The 20,495-nt window shown below is 39.7% G+C and overlaps 1 protein-coding gene across 2 annotated transcripts in view; it reads left to right on the forward strand.

Annotated features, from left to right (window-relative positions):
* The window catches only part of acaca (acetyl-CoA carboxylase alpha), a 264,322-nt gene that overhangs the window by 147,872 nt on the left and 95,955 nt on the right, over positions 1-20,495 (forward strand). For both annotated transcript variants that reach the window (XM_043718470.2, XM_087977363.1), the window contains exons 41-44: positions 10,790-11,059; positions 13,414-13,511; positions 15,784-15,904; positions 18,287-18,397. In XM_043718470.2, the coding sequence (XP_043574405.2) occupies positions 10,790-11,059; positions 13,414-13,511; positions 15,784-15,904; positions 18,287-18,397 (600 nt within the window). The remainder of the gene's footprint in view (positions 1-10,789; positions 11,060-13,413; positions 13,512-15,783; positions 15,905-18,286; positions 18,398-20,495) is intronic.

Raw genomic sequence — 20,495 nt, forward strand, 5'->3', positions numbered from 1 at the left:
TGTTGTGTGTGTCAACATTGGGGTTGAATTCTTTTAGCTAGACACCTTTTTAACATGGGAATGCTGTTGCACAATAGGTACACAGTCCTCGACAGAAAGTAGATCCAGTTCTAGTAGGAAGGAAACCTCGGTTACTAGGGATCTCTTTATTTTGCAGCCATCATCTGCTATTTCAGCCATTGATATCGCACGAATATCTTCTGCCTGGATTGACATTGAGGACTAGTTTTGGATTGTACTTTTTCTGAATCCTTCCCTCGACCTTACTATCATGGATGATCCTGCCAGGAGTTGAGAACTGCTGACTGCATTGTTCTCACGATCAATGGAGCACTCACTCCTCTCCACTGCATCAAAGTAGCATTCCACACAATGGGTTTATGTAATATAATAAAGCAAAGGAGCACATATTTGACAAAGATTCATAAATGACTGTAGTCTGAGGGACTTTAGAAATGCATTCTATGGTGAAAAAGTTGGAATCACTGACTCAAAAACCATGTTTTACTTCTCATGTACGGACATTAGAAATTATTAACCATTTCAGAGGTGTAATAACAGCAAGCACTGGCTGTTTCAAAGGAACTTTAAATTTAGGAATGAGAAAAAGCCATTGACCTTTTGAAACTGCTCCTCCACTCAGTAAGGTCATGGTTCATCTAGTTGTGGTCTCATCTCCACTTTCATATCTGTACCCCAAGACCCTGACTCCCTTGTCTATCAAACATTTGACTCGGCCTTGAGTTAATTTAAAGATCCAACTTCCATAGCTTTTTGAGTAAGATAATTCCACATTCTGAGGAAAAGATCCTCCTCAACAATTCAAAAATAAGGGGTCTCCCCTTTTAAGACAATGTCCCCTTTGTTTCAGCCTCCCCTCACAAGAGAAAATATTCTTTGGGTATCCACCTCATCCTTGTTTCAGTAAGGTCTTATGTTTCATTCTTTGAAATTACAGTGGATGCATTCAAACTTTCTTTATAAGATCACCCTTTAATCCAGGAATGAGCCGAGTAAGCCTTTTCTGAATTGCTCGGAATGGAATTAGAGCTTTTATTCAAATAAGATGATGAAAACTGTACACCATGCTCCAGATATAGTCTCATCAAAACTGTACTGCTGCAGTAAAACTTCCCTACTTCTGTGCTACAATGCCTTTGCAATAAACGACAATATTCCATTTGCTTTCCTAATCTTGTGCTGTACCTGCATGCCAACTTTCTGTGATTCATGTACCAGGAACTGAGTTCTGTAATCTCTCATTTCAATAGTGTACTGGTCATCTGTATTTACTCCCAAAGCAGACAATTTCTTATCAACTCCTGTTCGAGGACTACACTGGCAGTTCACAGTGCCTTATTATTATGGCTTTCTTCATCTTTGAGGCTGTGTGTCTGATGGTCGTTTTTCCATAGGAGGCATCGCACTTTTTAAAATTCCCTTGTGGGATGTGGACATTGCTGTCTGAGCCAGTGTTTGTTGTCCATCCATGGTTGCCCTTAAAAAGATGGTGGTAAGCTGCTTTCTTTAACAGCTGTGGTCCATGTAATGTAGGTAGTGTCACAACGCTGCTAGGGAGAGAATTCCCAGTATTTTGACCTGGTGATACCTGAAAACATGGCGATATATTTCCAAATCTGAGAAAGTTGATCTCAATCCCATGTTCACCAAATGTCCAGAGCATGGGCTATTTCCAGCCGTGGCTACAAGAAGATAGTCAAAAGAAGCAGTCTCATCCAGGATCAGTCTTTCTCCCTGAACCTGCAATCAGCAAAGATCAGGATTTGAAATGAAACATTTCTGGTCAGTGCAACGAATCTGCTAAGTAATCCATGGGGAAGGTTGTTTTAAGACTGCTTTCTTAAATATGTTTGGATGTAATTTTTTTTCCTAATTGGAGTTTATTAAGTAAATGAATGGTATGTCACTAGGAGTGCCAACATAGAAAACAACAACAAACAATGGCATTTGATAGCCATTTCAGGTATAGAACTTGTGACAGAGGCTGCCTGTCTTTGAATTGCGCTTTTAAGCCATCAGCAAAAGTTCAACATGTGAAACTACTTCATTTCCAACAGATTTGCTTCATGTCTGTTGTGTGGCTTAATTGGAAGGATCCTAACAGAATATGCAGATGCCAAACTTTCAGTCCATTCTGTAGATTATGTCCACACTCCGGAAAGCTTGTTCTTGACAAGATGAATAATGGTGGTGAATGTGAAGGAAAGGGTGGGGGTAATGGCATATCCCTGCTTGACCTCAAAAGATTCTGTCTTATTACCCATCAGTGAACACCATCACCAATTTCTTGTCGTGGAAGAGATAGAGGACGTTGAGAATTTCACATGGACAGCTGGCCTTTGACATGGTCTTCGGTAGCACTTCCTGATTGAGCTAAAAGCCTTGGTCAGATTCATGAAGGCCAAGTAGAATGGTTGGTGTTCTTCCTGGCATTTTTCTTGGAGCAGAGAAAATAGTGTCCATAGATCCATGGTTTCATCAAAAGCCACAGTGGTTTTCAGGAAGGATTTCCTCCGAGACTGGGTGAAGGTGCCTAGTGAGGATTCAGGCAATGATCCTCCCAGCGATGGAAAGTGGGGACATAACTTGGTGGTTCCCATAAGCCATTTTGTCTCCTTTTTTGAAGGTGGCAATGGAAGTATTCCTGAGATTTGCAGAATTTTTTTCTTTGTGCCAGATTTTCAAATACAGTTGATGGGGCTAACATGTAAGGTCTGGAAGCTCTGCATGTCTGTCATCTAGCACAAATGGAAGGAATCCAACGTAACATGCAATGGTGGAAATCAAACTTGTCTAATCCAATGTTGCTATACTGCATAAGGGAAATTCAACAAGACTCTGCTCTGCCTGCAGAGACTGTAAAGTGTCAGTCCAGAATTGAGCCATTGGGATGGGAGTGAAGTAGATCAAGCCAATTCAAGATTATGGCTCAATGTTTATATCAACTCTAGAAACCGTATTTGAATGCTTTATGCTCACAAAATGTACTGATTTCAGTCTTGATAGTACTTATTAGACTGAGCATTTATGGATTTTGAAGTAGAGAATTTCAAGGATTCAGAAAACTTCATGAATGATGGAATTTCTCCTCATATCAGTTCTAAGTAGCCAATTCTTTACTCTGAGAATATTCTCCTTCGTTCTGTACTCTACATCGAAGGGAAAAAGCCCTTCCTGCATTTTAGCTGTCAAGCCCTCTAAAAATTTTATATGTTTCAATGAGATTACCTCTAAATCTTTTAAACTCTGTAGAACGTGGACCCTTTCACTCAAATCAGTCCTCATAGAGGAAACCCCCTTGCTTAACAAAAAAAGTCTGTCTAATTCGGTCTTGAATATGCTCAGTGACCCAGCCTCCACTGCTCTGTTTTTACTCCTGTCAGTAAATCTATTATAACAGATTGTCCTCTTTGTTCTTGTTTGCTGACAACGTTTAGGAGACAGAATAACTATCTAGGTGACTTTTCGCAGATTGGAAAACTAACTTGGGTAGTTTTTTTTCTCTTCTCCTCGCACCCCCCCCCCCCCCCCCCAAAAAAATTATTCATTTGGTTGTACATAACTTGTCTATTGCTGAAAAAAGACATTTTGAGAAAGCCTGTTGCCTTGCACTCATCAGGACAATTTGCAAGAATACTAATTAAAAATTAAATTGACATAAATTGCACGAGAGGAGCGTGCTCTTTAGTTGACAAGTAGACTCTGGTTGGGTAGAGGCTGGCTCATTATAGGGCAGTGTCCTAACCAATCAGTTCACGTGTCTGATTCAAAATTTAAACAAAACCTGTCAATCATTATTAATAGGTGCATTTTCAAGGCAAAACTTTAAAGGTCACCAGTGATTACTTCTGCTTTGCAAAGATGATTAACAACAATTTGTAATGAACAATGCCATGGTCAATTTTACTTTGGCCTGGGTTTGTAAATGACATAGTTAGTCACTGCATCTAAAAACTTGTTAGAAGGAAGGAAACAAAACAAAATTAGAGACATCTTGAAAATGGGTTGCTTTGCCCCTTAATAAAATTTTCTGGATCTCCTTCTGTTTACTGTGTGCAACATTATCTAGTGATTTGTATATAGAACTAGAAATGAATCCAAATATATAGACAACGGTAAAATAATATCAAATGACCGATGGAAGTTGTAACTTGTAAGTTGTAATTCAAATTCAGTAACTGAGGTGGATTTATGTTGATTTTCAAAGAGCAAAGCTGTGAGAAAGCTAGTAACTGCAGTGGTGAATTCGGAATGTGATTATAATTGGACTTCTGTGCTCATCTTTGACATCGTACTCTTTTTATGCTGAAAATCACTCTAAGATTGATCGGATAATGGTACAGCAATGTCCATGTCACTGTTGGGACTTCATGGGCATGTTGTGTCCTCTCCAAGGACCTTAACATCTGATGGTTGGGCCTCTCCAAGGATCCGTTACACACCTCTGCCTACTTCATCATAAAGATTTAACGGCTTGGCTTCACTGCCACAATTTCTCTGTGGCAATTAAAGTGCAGGCAGTCTCACTTTGTTTTAATGGCTCCTTGTCCATTTGGGCTGCCACTGCGATCTGTGCAACTTTAACTGTCAGATTGTGCATCTGGTAGGTAACAGACCCCCAATTTCATAGACCACTCAAATTAAGTCACTTTGACATCAGCCGATTTCTCTGGGATTACTGGATTCCCCAGGATGTAGCCTGCTATAATGGCATGCATGTGACAACAAAGACGTTACTGACATTTATGAAAAGAAGGCATACTATTGAGAATCTCCTTTTCATGTCTATGCTCGTTGTTGCAAGGGGCATCAGAGGACAGTTTCTGCAGAACACCCTCAATGACTGATCCAATTCATTGGCAGCATTTCAGTCTCTTGGGATCCTGGCAACACCTTGTCTGAATCCTCAACTTTCTGAAGAAAGCTGAACCTCTTGAACAGTTTATTCCTGACTCATTATATTCATACATAACAAACCATGAGACAAACATTCAGCATATTTCACAACAAATATCGCTTTTTTTAATTGTACACCTAGAGAGGTAGAAGTTTGCTTCAAAATATTATTGCCAATTGTGGTAGAAGAGGTTAAATGAGAGTTGTGTGTGGGGTGTTCTAGGATGTTAAGAGTGAAGGTAGCTGTTTTGACAGTGCTGTTTTAAGAGAGTAAGTATGTGTTGGTGATTAGGCAAGAATGGGAAAGTGTGGTGACATCCTACACTTGCCTGCCTTTGTGAAGTGTTCTCGTGTCTTGCTGCACTCTTGATCAATGTTGCATGATAATGACCTGGGAGCCAGTGTCAACTGACACAATTGATATGTCTGGCTTACTGAAAGAAAGGCCCAGAACTACGAGCTGCCTATCTTTGTAGCTCTTGAAGATGGACTTGGATGTCTTCATTTAAAACAAAAAGCTGATTGTGCTGGTTCTCCTAGTGTCCTATTGCGGTAACCAAAGGGCACAGCTGGTTTTAAGTGGCCTTGAAGGTGTCACTCTGGACTGATGCAGGGAGAGAGAAACTGTATCAAGTATTTTCATGTAAATTCTTTGTAAAGCCATTTGTCAGCTGTTTATCTTGCCATAGGGCAGTGGTTTCGTTGTTGCTCCAAGTGTGCAAAGTACTTTTGAAAGTATATGTTGCCATATACATGTTTCGAGGTGTGGAGGTCCCACAAATTTAAGCAGTTTCTATGTTTTAAGTCGCAACATGGCTGCACCAAGAAAATGTCAGTTATTTCAAGGAAATTTGTATATCACTTCTGGTGTTAATGAATGACTTAACTGATGTTGAAGAAAGTCTCTGGGCCAAAATTAAACATGTTTGGAAAGTTGCACATAGAACACAGTAGGCACATGGAATCACTGTTTGCACAGAGGATAAACCTTATTGGTTGGACCAAGGCAATGTGTTGTAAATTATATGTAATTCTATTTATAGAAAGTAGAATACAATTCGAAGTTATATTCCGTATACTTTGATGGCTATTTATACCAATTGCCTAATGTTGATTTTCATCAACCCAGCTATCTGCTGGTAGAATCTGATGGAGTTGAGGTCAATGGAAAGTAAAACAAAATGAGGTGAAAATGGACAGGTTATCTGATTCCAATTTTCTCAGCTGTAGAAAAAAGTTTAAATGACCGGTTCTGCATTGGTATGAAATACAGTTGTTTTCGGTTCCGCATCAACACAAACTTAAGTAACTGTGAAAATTGGCCAATTCACAGTTAAGCAATTGAGAGAAGGTCTCCATCAACAATGGTTCAGTGGTCAGTAGCATAAACATTCCCATTCAATTAACAAACAACGCTGAAAATCCCGAAATCCAACTTGTAGCGGAGAAAACAATCTGATATGTTGTTCTCTTTAATCAATGATCCACTAACAAAATTGGTTTCTGACAAATTGAGTATGCTAAAGCTGTGCATTTTCAGTGAGCCTTTAATTACAGAAAAAGATGGGTATTCCTACTTCTCATCACAAAAGAAGTTTTTGACTCTTGAAGTTTTAATACTTGGCTTGGTTTATGCCTGATGTTAAAACTGGAGTAGATTGCATTGTGCAATCTGTGTTAAGTTGCATAGTTTGTATGTGGGTACTTGGAAAACCCTTTACAATTACGCCATATGTTAGCATGCAAGGAGGTATGGTTTCACAGTGAAATAAAAACAGAAAATACCAGATTTACTCATTAGGTCTGGTAGCATCCCTGGGGTGAGGGAAACAAGGGACACACTTTTAAGAAGCGAAGAGATGCACAGTTGTCACCCTTGGGGGAAAAAAGTAATTCTCTTTCTCCATAAATGCTTCCAGACCTGAATGTTTCCAGCATTTTTTTTATTTCAAATTTTGGTCTTGTCTATTCTTTTTATTGTTAGTCTTTGTGGGGTGGGTGAGGTGGGAACTTTGGAAAGCATAGCCTCTACTTCTTGTAATTAATGTTTTGATTGTAGAATGGTGAAACACTGCAGAACTAATTTCTCTCTGCTTTCTCAGGAAATGCTCAGCTGGTGCATACAAAGTGGGGAGAGGCCCTTTGATTTTAAACTGCTTGTATTATATTGGATATTCTGACCTCTTGCAAATACAGGCTGGAATTATTTCAGCCTGTTTCTAATAGAATTCTGGTAGAGTGAGTCAGAAAGATTGAGATTTACAATAGAATATCATAGAATCCCTACAGTGTGGAAACAGGCCATTTGGCCCAACCAGTCTACACAAAACGTATCCCACCCAGACCCACTTCCCTACTCTACAACCCTACATTCCAATGACTACTGCACCTAACCTACACATCCCTGAACACTATTCGGGTGGCATGAGTAGGAATTTGTAAAGTTGGATGACTAGGGTGGCAGGATACCAGGTAAATGAGTGAGTGCTTAGGGAAGGTCAGGTACTATCAGATTAAACAGATGGGAGGAAGATGAGGCAGATGGTTAGGTTGGTGAGATGTAGGGGTCATACTGGCACTCTGGGGGATGTTAGGTCTGGGGGGCTCAGGATGATAGTGGGATTGGATATCTGGTCCAGCATGTTTGGTGGGGAAAGGGTGTTTAAGGGTCCGGAGGGTGTAGTTAATGGGTGTCCGTGGTGAGTGCGACTTCAATTTAATAGTTCTCTGGGAGAAGTTAGAGGATTAAAAATCTGCTCATAACTGTTAATCTTCACTGAGTTGGAAGCCTCCAAATTCGGTTTCTTAAAGCATTCCTATGAAGTCAACTGTGCTTGGGATTCTGCATTGTCCCATCATGCGAATACAATCTTAACTGCTTCACAGACACTAAATATCTGGCTGGGCCTTTAAACGACCATATATTTTCAATTGCTATTTCTTATTGTTCCTCTAGGTGGCACATCATCCCACTTAAGGTTGAATTGCCTACAGTTTTATTTTTTCAGGATAGAGTTGCAAACTGTAAAGAAACTACTGCAACAATCTTGAAAAACAAGCACTGTCCACACATCTTGTTAGCTGTCCTTGCTTCTCAATTTGAGAAGGTGCATTTTTTTAATTTCTATTTCTGTAGGCCTCTATGTTATAAAGTTGCTCCTTTTTGGATCAAACTGTCTTATTGATTGTATATGAAGTATTTTATTTTGAACTGTCAGCTTTAGCATTTGCAAGTCTTCAGAGCAAAGGCCAAAAGTGTGCTCAAATAGGCAGGCTTCAAGCTGCATCGCAAAGGGAAAGGGGGATATTACAGCACACGAACAGGCCCTTTGGCCCTCCAAGCCTACGCCGAACTAGATCCTCTATCTAAACCTCTCGTCTATCATCTAATGGTCTGTATCCCTTTGCTCCCTACCCATTCTTGTATCTGTCCAGGTGCATCTTAAGTGATGCTATTGTGCCCGCTTCTACCATCTCCACTGGCGATGCATTCCAGGCACCCACTACCCTCGGCGTAAAGAACCTTCCATGCATATCTCCCTGAACGTTTCTCCTCTGACTTTGAACTCATGACCCCAAGTAATTGAGTCTCCCACTCTGGGAGAAAGCTTCTTGCTATTCACCTTGTCTATAGCTCTCAAGATGTTTCTAGACTTCAGTCAGGTCCCCCCTCAACCTCCGTCTTTCAAATGAAAATAATCCTAATCTATTCAACCTCTCTTCATAGCTAGTACCCTCTATACCAAACAATGTCCTGGTGAACCTCCTCTGCACCCTCTGTAAAGCATCTACATCCTTTTGGTAATGTGGCGATCAGAACTGTCCACAGTAAGTAAGATAGTTCCAGACTTAGATCAAGGTAGATTAAAGCAAAATTGCCAAATCAAGAATGTAGTGGAATACTCCTCAATTGCTTCAATGAATTCCGGTTATTTTCAAGAAGCTCAATACTGCAAAGCAGTCGGCTTGATTGACACGCTATCTACTACCTTGCACATTCTCCATCACTGGTGCACAGTGGTTACAATGTGTGTGTGCCATCAATAAGAAGCATTGCAGCAACTTGGCAATTTCCCATGGGCAATTAGATATAGATAATGAATGGCCTTCCCACCAATGCTGCATCCTAACAATTAATAAGAAGGATGGAGTGACTACAATAACAGAACACACAAACCGTCAAAATTTGAGGCGCCTAAAGAACTTAAAGCCTTATAGGTCTGGAGGATTTTATTGAAATAGCAGGGCTGAAGGCCATGGCGGGATTTGAAAATTGTGATGATATTTTTAACATAGAATTGTTGTGGGAGTCAAAATAAGAAGTTGATATGTGAATGAGACTTGGAGACAAAGAGTCAGAAGTAGGCTACCCTTGATGCGGTTCAGTGCGATTGTGGCTGATCTATGATCAAATTCTTTCGCTATATTTCTCTAAATACCTTTGGTTAACAAAGATCTATCAACCTCAATTATAGATGTAAAAATAAATATAGCATTAGTTACCTTTTTTGGAAATCTTTATCACCCTTTATTGGGGAACCCAAGACATAGAGTCTGAGGAGAAAACATTGCAGATGATTTTCTAGCTAAGACTTGCTGGGTAAGAACAGAACCAGGCAATGCCAGTTCCACCAAGCTAGATAAGAAAGGATGTAGAAGAGGATAACCTGGTCAACAGTGTTAAACTAGGCAGGATGTTGACTCCAGTTCAATTCCATGAAACAACTAGGAAAGGAGTGGTGAACAACTCCTCTGTCTTCAACCTCTTCAGTTGACTGGAACAAAAATTTATTTTCTTTTTAACATTAGTCTCTGCTTCCCTCTAAAATGAAGTTTCCCGATGAAAGTGGCCTTTTGCTGATACATTATGCATTGTTTATTTGAGTGAAAGAATCATTTTATTTCCTGCACCACATCAAAGTGGTCTGTGTGGAGTTTGCACATTGTCCCCATGTTTACGTGGGTTTCCTCCGGGTGCTCCGGTTTCCTCCCACAGTCCAAAGATGTGCAGGTTAGGTGAATTGGCCATGCTAAATTGCCCACAGTGCTAGGTGCATTAGTCAGAAGGAAATGGGTCTGGGTGGGTTACTCTTCGGAGGGTTGGTGTGGACTTGTTGGGCCAAAGAGCCTGTTTCCACACTGTAGGGAATCTATTCTAATCTAATCTAAAGCGATTCTTGTGCTTAGAGTTTTTCTTCTGATTCTTACAGATGTCCCTCAGGAACATGCTGTTTCCTCTATTTGACACATAGATCAACTCAAAAGTCTTTATTTAAAAAAAAATACTTGACTTGATACATGTAATATCATATTTTTGCAAGTGTTTTATTTTAGTTTCAATATCAAAATGCAAATGTAATTCGTAGCTTTAATTTTAGGGATTTTTTTGAAAGCGTGCTGGGCCAACAAAAAAAAATCCAAATCTGCTCAAATGGTTGTAGTTATGTATTAGAGTCAGGAGATTGTATGTTTAGACATCCTTCAGAAATCCAGCACCAGAAGGACACTTCAGTGCAAAAGTGATGGAAGTTTGCCAATTATTAGATGAGATGCAAATTGACATTCCATTCGTCTAATAAGATGTATGTACAAGATTGTATGCCACTACTTAAATAGCTGAGAATTTTCCTTGCATATCAGTTACCATTTCTCTCTCAATGTCGACAACTAACCCTATCAGAAAGTTAGTAACTGGTCATTTATCAAATTTACTCTTTGGGGAATCTTCCTGCCATGATTTGCTCACCTAACCACACAAAACAATTTATTCTGTAAATGTGGTGATGCATTAAGTACAAATGTTATTTGTTTTCATAATATTCAGTATTCCCTCCTGCCAGCCTCACTTCTTCGGGTGGTTGTGTTTTTGCAGATTGGTATGGTGGCCTGGAAGATGCACCTAAAGTCACCAGATTGTCTGGATGGCCGTGACATCATTGTCATAAGCAATGACATCACTCACAAGATTGGGTCGTTTGGACCCCAGGAGGATCTGTTGTTCCTGAGAGCCTCCGAACTTGCCAGATCCAAAGGCATCCCACGTATTTACATAGCAGCAAACAGTGGAGCAAGGATTGGATTGGCAGAAGAAATTCGACACATGTTCCATGTAGCCTGGGAAGATCCTGCTGATCCATATAAGGTAAACATTGGCTCAGAATGGATAATTATGGGAAAATTACTGTTTTCAGTTATCTCACCTTAATCACGGTCTCCAAATCGCTTAATTTCCTATGAGCCTGAATAAATTGAATCCTTGTAAATTAAATCCACAATACTGACAGTGATTTATTTACAGTTTTATGCGTTGCCATGCTCTATGTTTACTGCTGCTGTCTTTTTTAAAGAGTCTCTGAATATCTGACTCATTTTCTAAAAAAAAAACCCTGTGGAACTCAGTGAAGTTGCTTTAAAGTTTCAATCAGGTCTAAAATCAAAATTTAAAAACTGAAAGAACTGCAGATGCTGGAAATCCGAAACAGAAATTGCTGCTGGAAAGGCTCAGCAGGTCTGGCAGAATCTGTGAAGAGAAATCAGTTAATGTTTCAGGTTCAGTGACCCTTTCACAAACTGAAAATCAAAATTGTTCCCCATCATCTATGTCAAACTGTTTATCTTGCCTTTGCATTAATGTGACCTTTCCATTCACGTGGCTGCTTAAGTAGAACCTATGGAACTGGCCAAATGTTTCTATGTCATTCAAAACCCAAGTATTATTTTACTGACCCTGCAAAGACTAGGACAAAAACAATGATGAGTGACTTACTGTGATTAATATTTGCTGCATTTAAAAATTTCCTTGAAATAATGGGTCAACGGCAGTTAAATTTCATAAGGTTTTAATTTTGGGTCTAGTTTTTATATCAATGTTACCTGGGTTTGAATGTGGCCTGGACTGAAAGTCATCTTTCTGTTCACTGTAAAGGCCTCATGTGAAATCAGCTTGAACAGTCGCTTCCGACTACATTCTGAATAGACGTCTAGAGCAAATAGTTTTCTATGATTTTATATTATGGAAGCCGTATATGTGGCTGACATGAGAATCAGAAATGGCTCTAACTTTAAAGAAAGTAATGGGCCAAACCCTGGCATTTTAGTGCTATACAGAATCAATACTATAACAGAATTGGGAATAATTAATGAAGCATGGGGAGGCAATGGCTTAGTGGTATCTAGGTAATGTTTTGGGGACCCAGGTTTGAATTTGAATTAAATTAAAAAAAACAAAATCTGTTGTTAGGGGTCTAAATGATGACCACTAATCAATTGTCAGGAGAAGCCCATCGGGTTCGCTTAATCCCCTTTAGGGAAGGAATCTGCCATCCCTACCTGGTCTGGCCTACATGTGACTCCAAACCCACAGCAGTCGGGTTGATGGGCAATACATGCCTACCTAGCCAGCGATGCCCTGATCCCTTGAATGAATTTTTAAAAAAAGGCTACCAAGATGAATTCCAGTATTGTAACACAAGTTTTCGGATCAAACATAAAGATATGTTAAAGATTTTTTAAAAAGTAACTGCATCCGAGCATCCAATAAATAAATCTTGTCCTCTTTCTTATAAGGCAACTCCAAGTTTCAGGCAAAATACCCCATCCCCTTCAACAGATGCCAGAAAAATCAGTCCATGGCCATTTAATAAGACCATGAGATGTAGGAGCAGAGATAGACCATTTGGCCATTGTCTGCTCCACCATTCACTGAGATCATGGCTAACTTCATTAGCTGAATTCCAATTTCCTGCTTTTTCTCCATAACCCATGATTCCCTCACTGATTAAAAATCTGCCTATCTCAGCCTTGGATATACTTAATGACCCAGCCTCTACTGGAAAGAATTCCACAAACTCATCCTCTGATGAATAAATTCCTCTTCGTCTATGTCTTAAATGGGCGACGCTTTACTCTGGGATTATTCTGTCTGATCTTAGACTCTACCTCAAGGGGAAACAAGTATCTATCTTGTCAAACCTCTAAGAATCTTACACATTTCACCATAGTCTTCTTTTCTAACGTTCACGAACGCAGACTGAATCTACTCAATCTCTCCTCATAAAAAGAACTCTCCATGCCAAGGATAATGACGACATTATCTTTCCTTAGATAAAGGAACCAAATCTGGACACCATCTATGTGTTATCTAATTAGTGTCTTGTATAGTTTTACCAAGATTTGCATCTTTTTATACTCCATTCCCTTGGAAAAACAGGCCTACAGTCAGCATGCTTTCCCTATTGCCTGCTGTCTGTTTGAAAGCTTTTTATGATTTATGAACAATGTTATTGAAACAAAAGACCTCACTGAATTTCAAGCAGACTCAGTGGGCAGAATGGCCTACTTCTGCACCTACATCTTCTAGTCTGTCAGTTTTCTGAAGGAGCAGCTTTGCAACTTGAGGCTACTCTGCCTTAAATTATACAGGTTGGAAATGTTTTTGCCGAATTAGAACGTTTTGTTGACTTGTTCAGTTGCACTCATGGTCCTGTACATTTGCAGGGTTACAAGTACCTCTACCTCACACCTCAGGACTATAAAAAAGTCAGTGCACTAAATTCAGTGCACTGTGAACATGTTGAAGATGAAGGAGAGTCAAGGTATGTAGTATACATCATATGTAGTCTTCAGGTACAATTTGTGGGTTTGTGATTTTTTTTTTTCTCCTCAAGTTAAATTACTGAAATCCATTCAGTACAATTTAGAAGTTGCCTCCCTAAATGTAGATCCTGTCTGGTGAGAGAATCTTGAGTTGTGTAACTCCTGAATTGAAGGGGTGTGTGTGTGTGTGTGTGTGTGTGTGTGTGTACTGCTGTGCGTAATTTGCGATGCGAAATTATGACGCCATCATGTACACACGTGTTAGTTGTGTTGTGCTACTTCCCAGAATTCCTTTGTGCAATTGGGCTAAACATGACTAGTGCACGTTACAGTATAGCAATAAAACCTCTTGTTTAACCCTGAGGACTGCCTGACCAAGGCGGGAATACTGATTGCATGGGTCATCTCACTTATCGGGAAGAACCTTTGTCATTCCTTTAAAATAAGTACAGCTTATGGAGGTGAATTTAGTTATAACGCAGATTAAATGCCAGAAGTTTTTATTCATTCACGGGAAGAGGGCGACCTGGCCATTTATTGCCCATCCCTAATTGCCCATTGGGCAGTTAAGAGTCAACCACATTTCTGTGGGCCTGGAGTCACATGTAGGCTGAACCAGGTAAGGACAGCAGTTTTCTCCTCGAAAGGACATCAACAAACCAGATGGGCTTTTCTAACAATCAATGGATTCATGCTTATTGTTAGACTCTTAATTTCAGATTTTTATTGGATTCAGATTCTACTATCTGCCATAGCAGTATTCAAACCCATGTCCCCAGAACATTAACTGGGTCCCTGGATTAATGATCCACTACGTCATCCCCTTCCCCCAACAGTAGAATAACAGATATGTTTTCACCTCCATCCAGAAAGCCACACTTTGCCAATAAACATCTGGAATTCTTATGCAATACTTGAGCTGGTATTAAAAAATAAATTTGCAAGGTTTGCCGCTGCATTTTGTGTCTGTATCCCTCAAAATGACTCGCTGAAATAAATATATTTGTGTCAAAGTATATGGCTGCATAACTCATATATTTTTCAAGTTGTTTGTACAGTTCTGGTCTCCATGTTACAAAAAGGTACTGGCGCAGATGCCAAACAAATTTAAATGGATGATATCACCACAGCAAGATTCTAAGTATCAGGAAACCTGTGTATTTCTGGGGCTGTTTTTTAGGGAGAGAGGAGACTGAGTACTGACTTAGAGACCTTTTAAACTATGATTGTGTGTATATATGTCGTTTTAAAAAGGTAGATCTGGCAAAAAGCTTCTGTTTTTGAGATATCTAAAATTAGAGATGAAAAACGTCAGATATTCACTAGTGAATTGAGCAGAAACTTATTTTAACCAAAGATTAGTTAAAATGTGGAGCTAATTAGCATATGGCGAAATTAAGATGAATGGCATACATAGTTTTAAGGAAAGCTTCAAAATTCCATGAGGAGAAAGGAAAATTAGAGTATGATGTTGGGATGAAGTTGAGTAGAGTGGGAGGATGTGAAGCAACTTGTGAAAAGCATAATCTCTACTGTAGATATCTTTGGCCAAGTGGCCTGTCTCTTGGCTGTAGCTCCTATGTAAACTGTTTATGTGGACTTACTTTTATTTCTTTGAGACTATGTAAATATTATGTGCAGTAGTGACTTTTCAGCCGTGATTCACAGTTGACTGTTTGCTTTATCTCGAGGAGGATTCTGCATAGTCTCTGCTGTGTAGTATGTAGGGCCAGAAATTGTACTTGGGACGGTTACCTTTTCTGGCAATGATGAAACTTGCTTCCTGGTATATTCGATGAAAGTTACTATAGGAAACTTCATTGGCAGATATTTGAATGGGAGGGAAATATTGTACCAATTTTACTTTTCAACATCAAAGTATATGTGTTACCAATTGAACAAAGGCTAAAGAAAGATTTTAATATGGAACTTTGTCCTTTCTGGCTTTCTTAAGTATCTGTAATAGGAATCTATTTAGCTATGGCAACATCTGTGAATAAATAGCCTGCATTGTTCACTGTCTTATATAAGGCACGATCACTTGGATGTTTTACTAGAAAATGCTGATGTCAATGAAACTGTTACTGAGTCTTCAGCAGAGTAAGGATAAATATTGAGGCCAGCAGAAAGTAGAGCCTTTTATGCTACACACAGGGCTGTTTCATTATTTGAGTTAAATAAATGGGTCCTCTTTCAAAAAAAAATGGTCCACATTTAGATTTGACTTGCTTCAGGTTGGATTGGTTTCCTTATTCCTTTCATTTTTCACAGGTACAAAATAACAGATATCATCGGCAAAGAAGAGGGACTGGGAGTTGAAAATCTCCGAGGATCAGGAATGATAGCAGGAGAATCATCGTTAGCTTATGATGAAATTATCACAATGAATTTGGTATGTCATGCAAATTACTTTGAAGAACGTTTAAAAATAAGGTAGTGTGCTTTTGGCATCAGCTTTGACTCAGTGATAGCATTCTCATCCGAATCAGAAGGTTGATAGTTCATGTCCTACTCTGATTTGAACAGGAAAAGGGAATCTTGCACTATTCGAAATGCTGACTTGAATGAAACATTAAAGTGGCAAAGCTGGTATTTATTGCCTATTCCTAGTTGTCCTTGAGAAAGGTGGTGGTGAATCACTGCAGTGCCTTTGCTGCATGTAGACCTACAACACTTTTAGGGAGGGAGTTCCAGCAACACTGAAGGAAGAGTGATATGTTTCCAAGTCAAGGTTCTGAGTGGTCTGTTGGGGCGCATGCAGTTGGTAGTGTCTACATGTAACTGCTGCCCTTGTCCTTCTAGGTAAATGTGGTCATGGGTATGGAAAATGCTATCTAAGGAATTGGTGAATTTCTACAATGCACCTTGTACATGGTAAACTCTGTTGTAGGAATAACTAGTCTCACATGCACAAGCAGTCAAGTGGGCTATTTTGTCCTGGATGATGTCAAATTTCTTGTGTTGTTAGAGCTGCACTCATCAAAACCAGTGGAGTGTATGCCATCACACTCTTGATTTGTACTTTTTAAGTGGTAGGCAGGATTTTGGAGTCAGGATTTGAGGTACTCGCCGCAGGACTCTTAGCTGCCTCATCCTTGTTTATATGGTGAGTCCAGTTCAGTTTCTGCTCTATGGTAAACCCTGGGATGTTGATTGAGAGGAATTCAGTAATGATTATGCCACTGAATGCAAGGTTTGTAGCTCAGGTTGAGGTTTAAGGTGTAGGTTTACTCGCTGAGCTGTAGGTTCTCCCTCTCTCTTCCCCCTCAGCCCTACACACGGATGAAAAAAAACACCATTTCGACTGGGACAACACATCTATCCTGGGACAGGCTAAGCAAAGACATGCCAGAGAATTCCTAGAGGTCTGGCACTCCAACCACAACGCCATAAACAAGCACATAGATCGAGATGCCATCTATCAACCCCTCAGAAAATGAACAGGAAATGACATCACCACAAACCCCAGGAACCCCATCCAGGAGAAAGATATAAATAGAAAGCAGGAGACAACAGCTTCGCTTCACTTGGAGGTCGCCACTGATGATGTTACCTAGCCAGGTAATGAAACGTCTGGATATCAAACCTACAGCTCAGCGAGCAAACCTACACCCTAATGCCAATTAATGTTAAGGCATGAAGATTAGAGTCTCACTTAGTGGATATGGTCATTGCCTGACACTTGTTTGGCACGAATATTACTTACCACCTGTCACTACAAACCTGGAAATTGTCTTGGGTCTTACTGCATTGGATGTAGATCAGTTCATTATCTGAGGAGTCGCAAATGGCACTGAACATCCTGCAAATTATCAGGAAACATCCCCACCTCTCTCGTTATGATGGAGGTGAAGTCATTTGAAGTTGGTTTGACCTAAGACATGTCCAAGAGGAACTTGTGTGGAGATATCCTGGAGCTGATCTGTGTTGAACTTCTGACCTTCAACAACCATTTTCCTTTGTGACAGCTATACTCAACTATGATTCCCATGGGCTCTAAGATGCCACATGGCCTTCATGTCAAGGTCAATCACTCTCCCCTTACCTCTTGAATTCAAGTTTAAACTGAAGCTGTAATGTGGTCAAGAGCTAAGTGACCCTGCCAGAACTCAAACTCTGTTTCTGAGGGCAGGGTATTGCAAAGCAAGTGCTACTTGATAGTATTGTTGCTGACCACTTGATCACTTTACTGATTGATGGAGTGGTAATTGGCCAGGTTTATTGGTCCTGCTGTTTGTTTATAGAACAATTTGCCAACTTGTCAGGTAGATGACCTGTTTTAGGTGTACTTAAATAGATTGGCTAGGGGTATGGCAGACTCTGAGCACGTGCCTTCCTTACTGTTGCCAGGGCATTGTCAAGGCCCATAGCATTTGCAGTATTAGGTACCTCTCAACTGTTTCTTGATATCACGTGAAATGATTTGGTTTGGCATCTATGATGCTGCAGATTTGAAAATCATCTACTTGGCACTTCTGGCTGAAGATTGTTGCAAATGCTTCTGCCTTATCTTTTGCACCGATGAGCTGGGTTCCCCATTTGTTGATGATGGGAATATTTGTGAAACCACCACCTCAAAATCCACTGCTGCCCTTGTTCCTGCAATCTACATAATTAATCCTAAGATTCATACTTAAAAACTTGATGCACTGAGTATGTCTCAATTTTTTTTATTCTTAATAGGTTGATTTTCTTGTCAACTGTGAACAGTATTTAATAAGGAAATTTTTTGCCTGTATAAGGAACTGTTATCTGAAATAGTGTCTGATTGCAGGTCACGTGCCGTGCGATCGGTATTGGTGCATACCTTGTACGATTGGGACAGAGGACTATCCAAGTGGAAAACTCGCATATCATTTTGACTGGAGCTGGAGCCTTGAATAAGGTAAAAGCAAGCTGTTTCATTGGTAAACCTCTGTGGTTCTCAGTCCTTGCCAAGATCTGACTTTCTCCAGATGTCATCATGTAGCACACTGTAGTCATCAGTTAAAGTCCAATACCGTATTGACTTAAAATAAAAAGCATTTTTTGTAGACATCCAGGACGTTTGAATTATTTATGAAGCATCAGTATTTTTGAGTGACAGTGGATTTTAGTGCCATTCTTAATGAAATTGTCCCCTAATAATCTCTAAGGAAGGTTGTACAGCATTACAATAAAAGTAACATAATGGGTTTGTGTAAACTGATCTAATGTTGCCAAAAGCAGAATTCATCAAATTATAGGAAAATGGGATAGGAATTGTATTGCCAGACGCCTTGGAAAATCCTAAAACAAATCTGTGCTCAAAGAGTGACTGTTGTATTAGAATGGATTTTTGAAATTTGATTCCATTGAAAATAAGTCCATGCTTTAAATCCAGTTAAAAATTGAACTGTTTATTCTCAAGGTGCCACCCTTCATGTTTTCTGCCTGTCTTTGCATTATGAATTATTTCTTGATTGTGATGCCAAAAGCCTGCTGTCAGGTCAACTCACAGGGTAAAAGGAGATACAACCAGAAATGTTAAAATCTCGCAGGCCTCAAATTGTCAGATTTGGGGAGGTTTATTGGTCTTGGGACCAATAGCCTGAAGTCAAATGAGGCTGATAGTAAGTGATCCCACAGTACTCTTTCTTGACATCAATTTAAACAAAATGATGCTAGCGCCAATAGATTTTTTGTGCAATTTGTTTTCACACGCCTGTATGATGGAAGAACACTTCATGAAGAAAGTATCCATGTACGCTAAAGAAACTCTTACTTATAGGGAACAACATTTGATTTATTGCTATATTTAATTTCATCTCACTACTGCTATTATAGATCTATTAGAGTTGGAGTCAAGTGTGAAACAATTTTTTTAATAAGGTGAAAGACTCCAGGATCAATTTGAAATTGGCCATCAGGCTTTGGAGCAAGCTTTGAGTGTGTGGTAGGAGAGGGTGGCTGGGTAGGATGTTTGGAACCTGCTTTAAGGGAAAAGGATCTCAAGCACACCAGCTTGTCTGGATCCATAGAAATATCAACCAACCAAACAAAAAACCTCCTTGCACTGGTGGCTGCAGAGAACAGGAAGCGTGCCTAGTGGGATAAACATTACTCTTGCTCTACTCATGGCTGCTGAATGTTTGAATTGATTTCTCTAACAGTTGTTAGGCTTCTTGTAATGTAATTTAGGTCTGACCCGCCCAAGATACCTAACAGAAGCTCCATAGTGGCTTGGACTCTCACTTGCAATTCTACACTTAATTCTGCATGGTTTTTATTTATTTGTTTATTTTCTATCCCATAATTTTGATGATGAAAGCTGTTTTGAGAACAACGTAGTGGGGGTTCCCAAGGCTGAAGCTACTTGAATACGATGTGCTCAGCAAGATATGCATTCTATTCCAGGCTTTCAGTCCATATCAGATGGAGGTTCCTATAGTCTTGACCTACTCTGCTTTGCAGTCTGGCTGGGAACTGTCGATCCTTACTCAGTGAGTAAGGTAATGAGCTCCCAGGCCATCCTAATTGCTCTAGGATTTGTGTTAAAGTCTTCAATGCATTGCAATATAGAGTTGACAGACTGGACATCCTGTCACATCTGGCTGTCTTTTTGAGTACTTAACCATGCAGTTAACTGTTATTTCTTGGCAAGGCCTTCAACCATTCCCGTTCACTCTGAACAACAAGTTCCAGCTGAGTCCTGGAAATTAAAAGTAGCCCACCTACTAAGCCACCAATGATCAGTGAAGTGTTTTAAAAAAAAAACCTAGTAAAGTAAAAGCAGAACAATAAATTGTCCCTCCAATATCACAACACCTGAACTTTCTGACAAATATCCATTTCATTTGGTTTGTAGTTGATGTAGCTGATGATGGAAAGAAGAGTGTGCAACCTAGCCTGTAAGAACACCATTTTGTTTTTGATGCAGAACTCATGTTTATGTATATACCAGTGAATAAATTGACTCCCTCCCTACCTGCATCCCCTACCACCCCAAGACGTGATGTGCTATC

The sequence above is a fragment of the Chiloscyllium plagiosum genome, unplaced genomic scaffold, assembly GCF_037043375.1.
Source record: "Chiloscyllium plagiosum isolate Xiang-an unplaced genomic scaffold, Cpla_swu_hap1 HiC_scaffold_31, whole genome shotgun sequence".
In the NCBI taxonomy this organism is placed as follows: Eukaryota; Metazoa; Chordata; class Chondrichthyes; order Orectolobiformes; family Hemiscylliidae; genus Chiloscyllium; species Chiloscyllium plagiosum.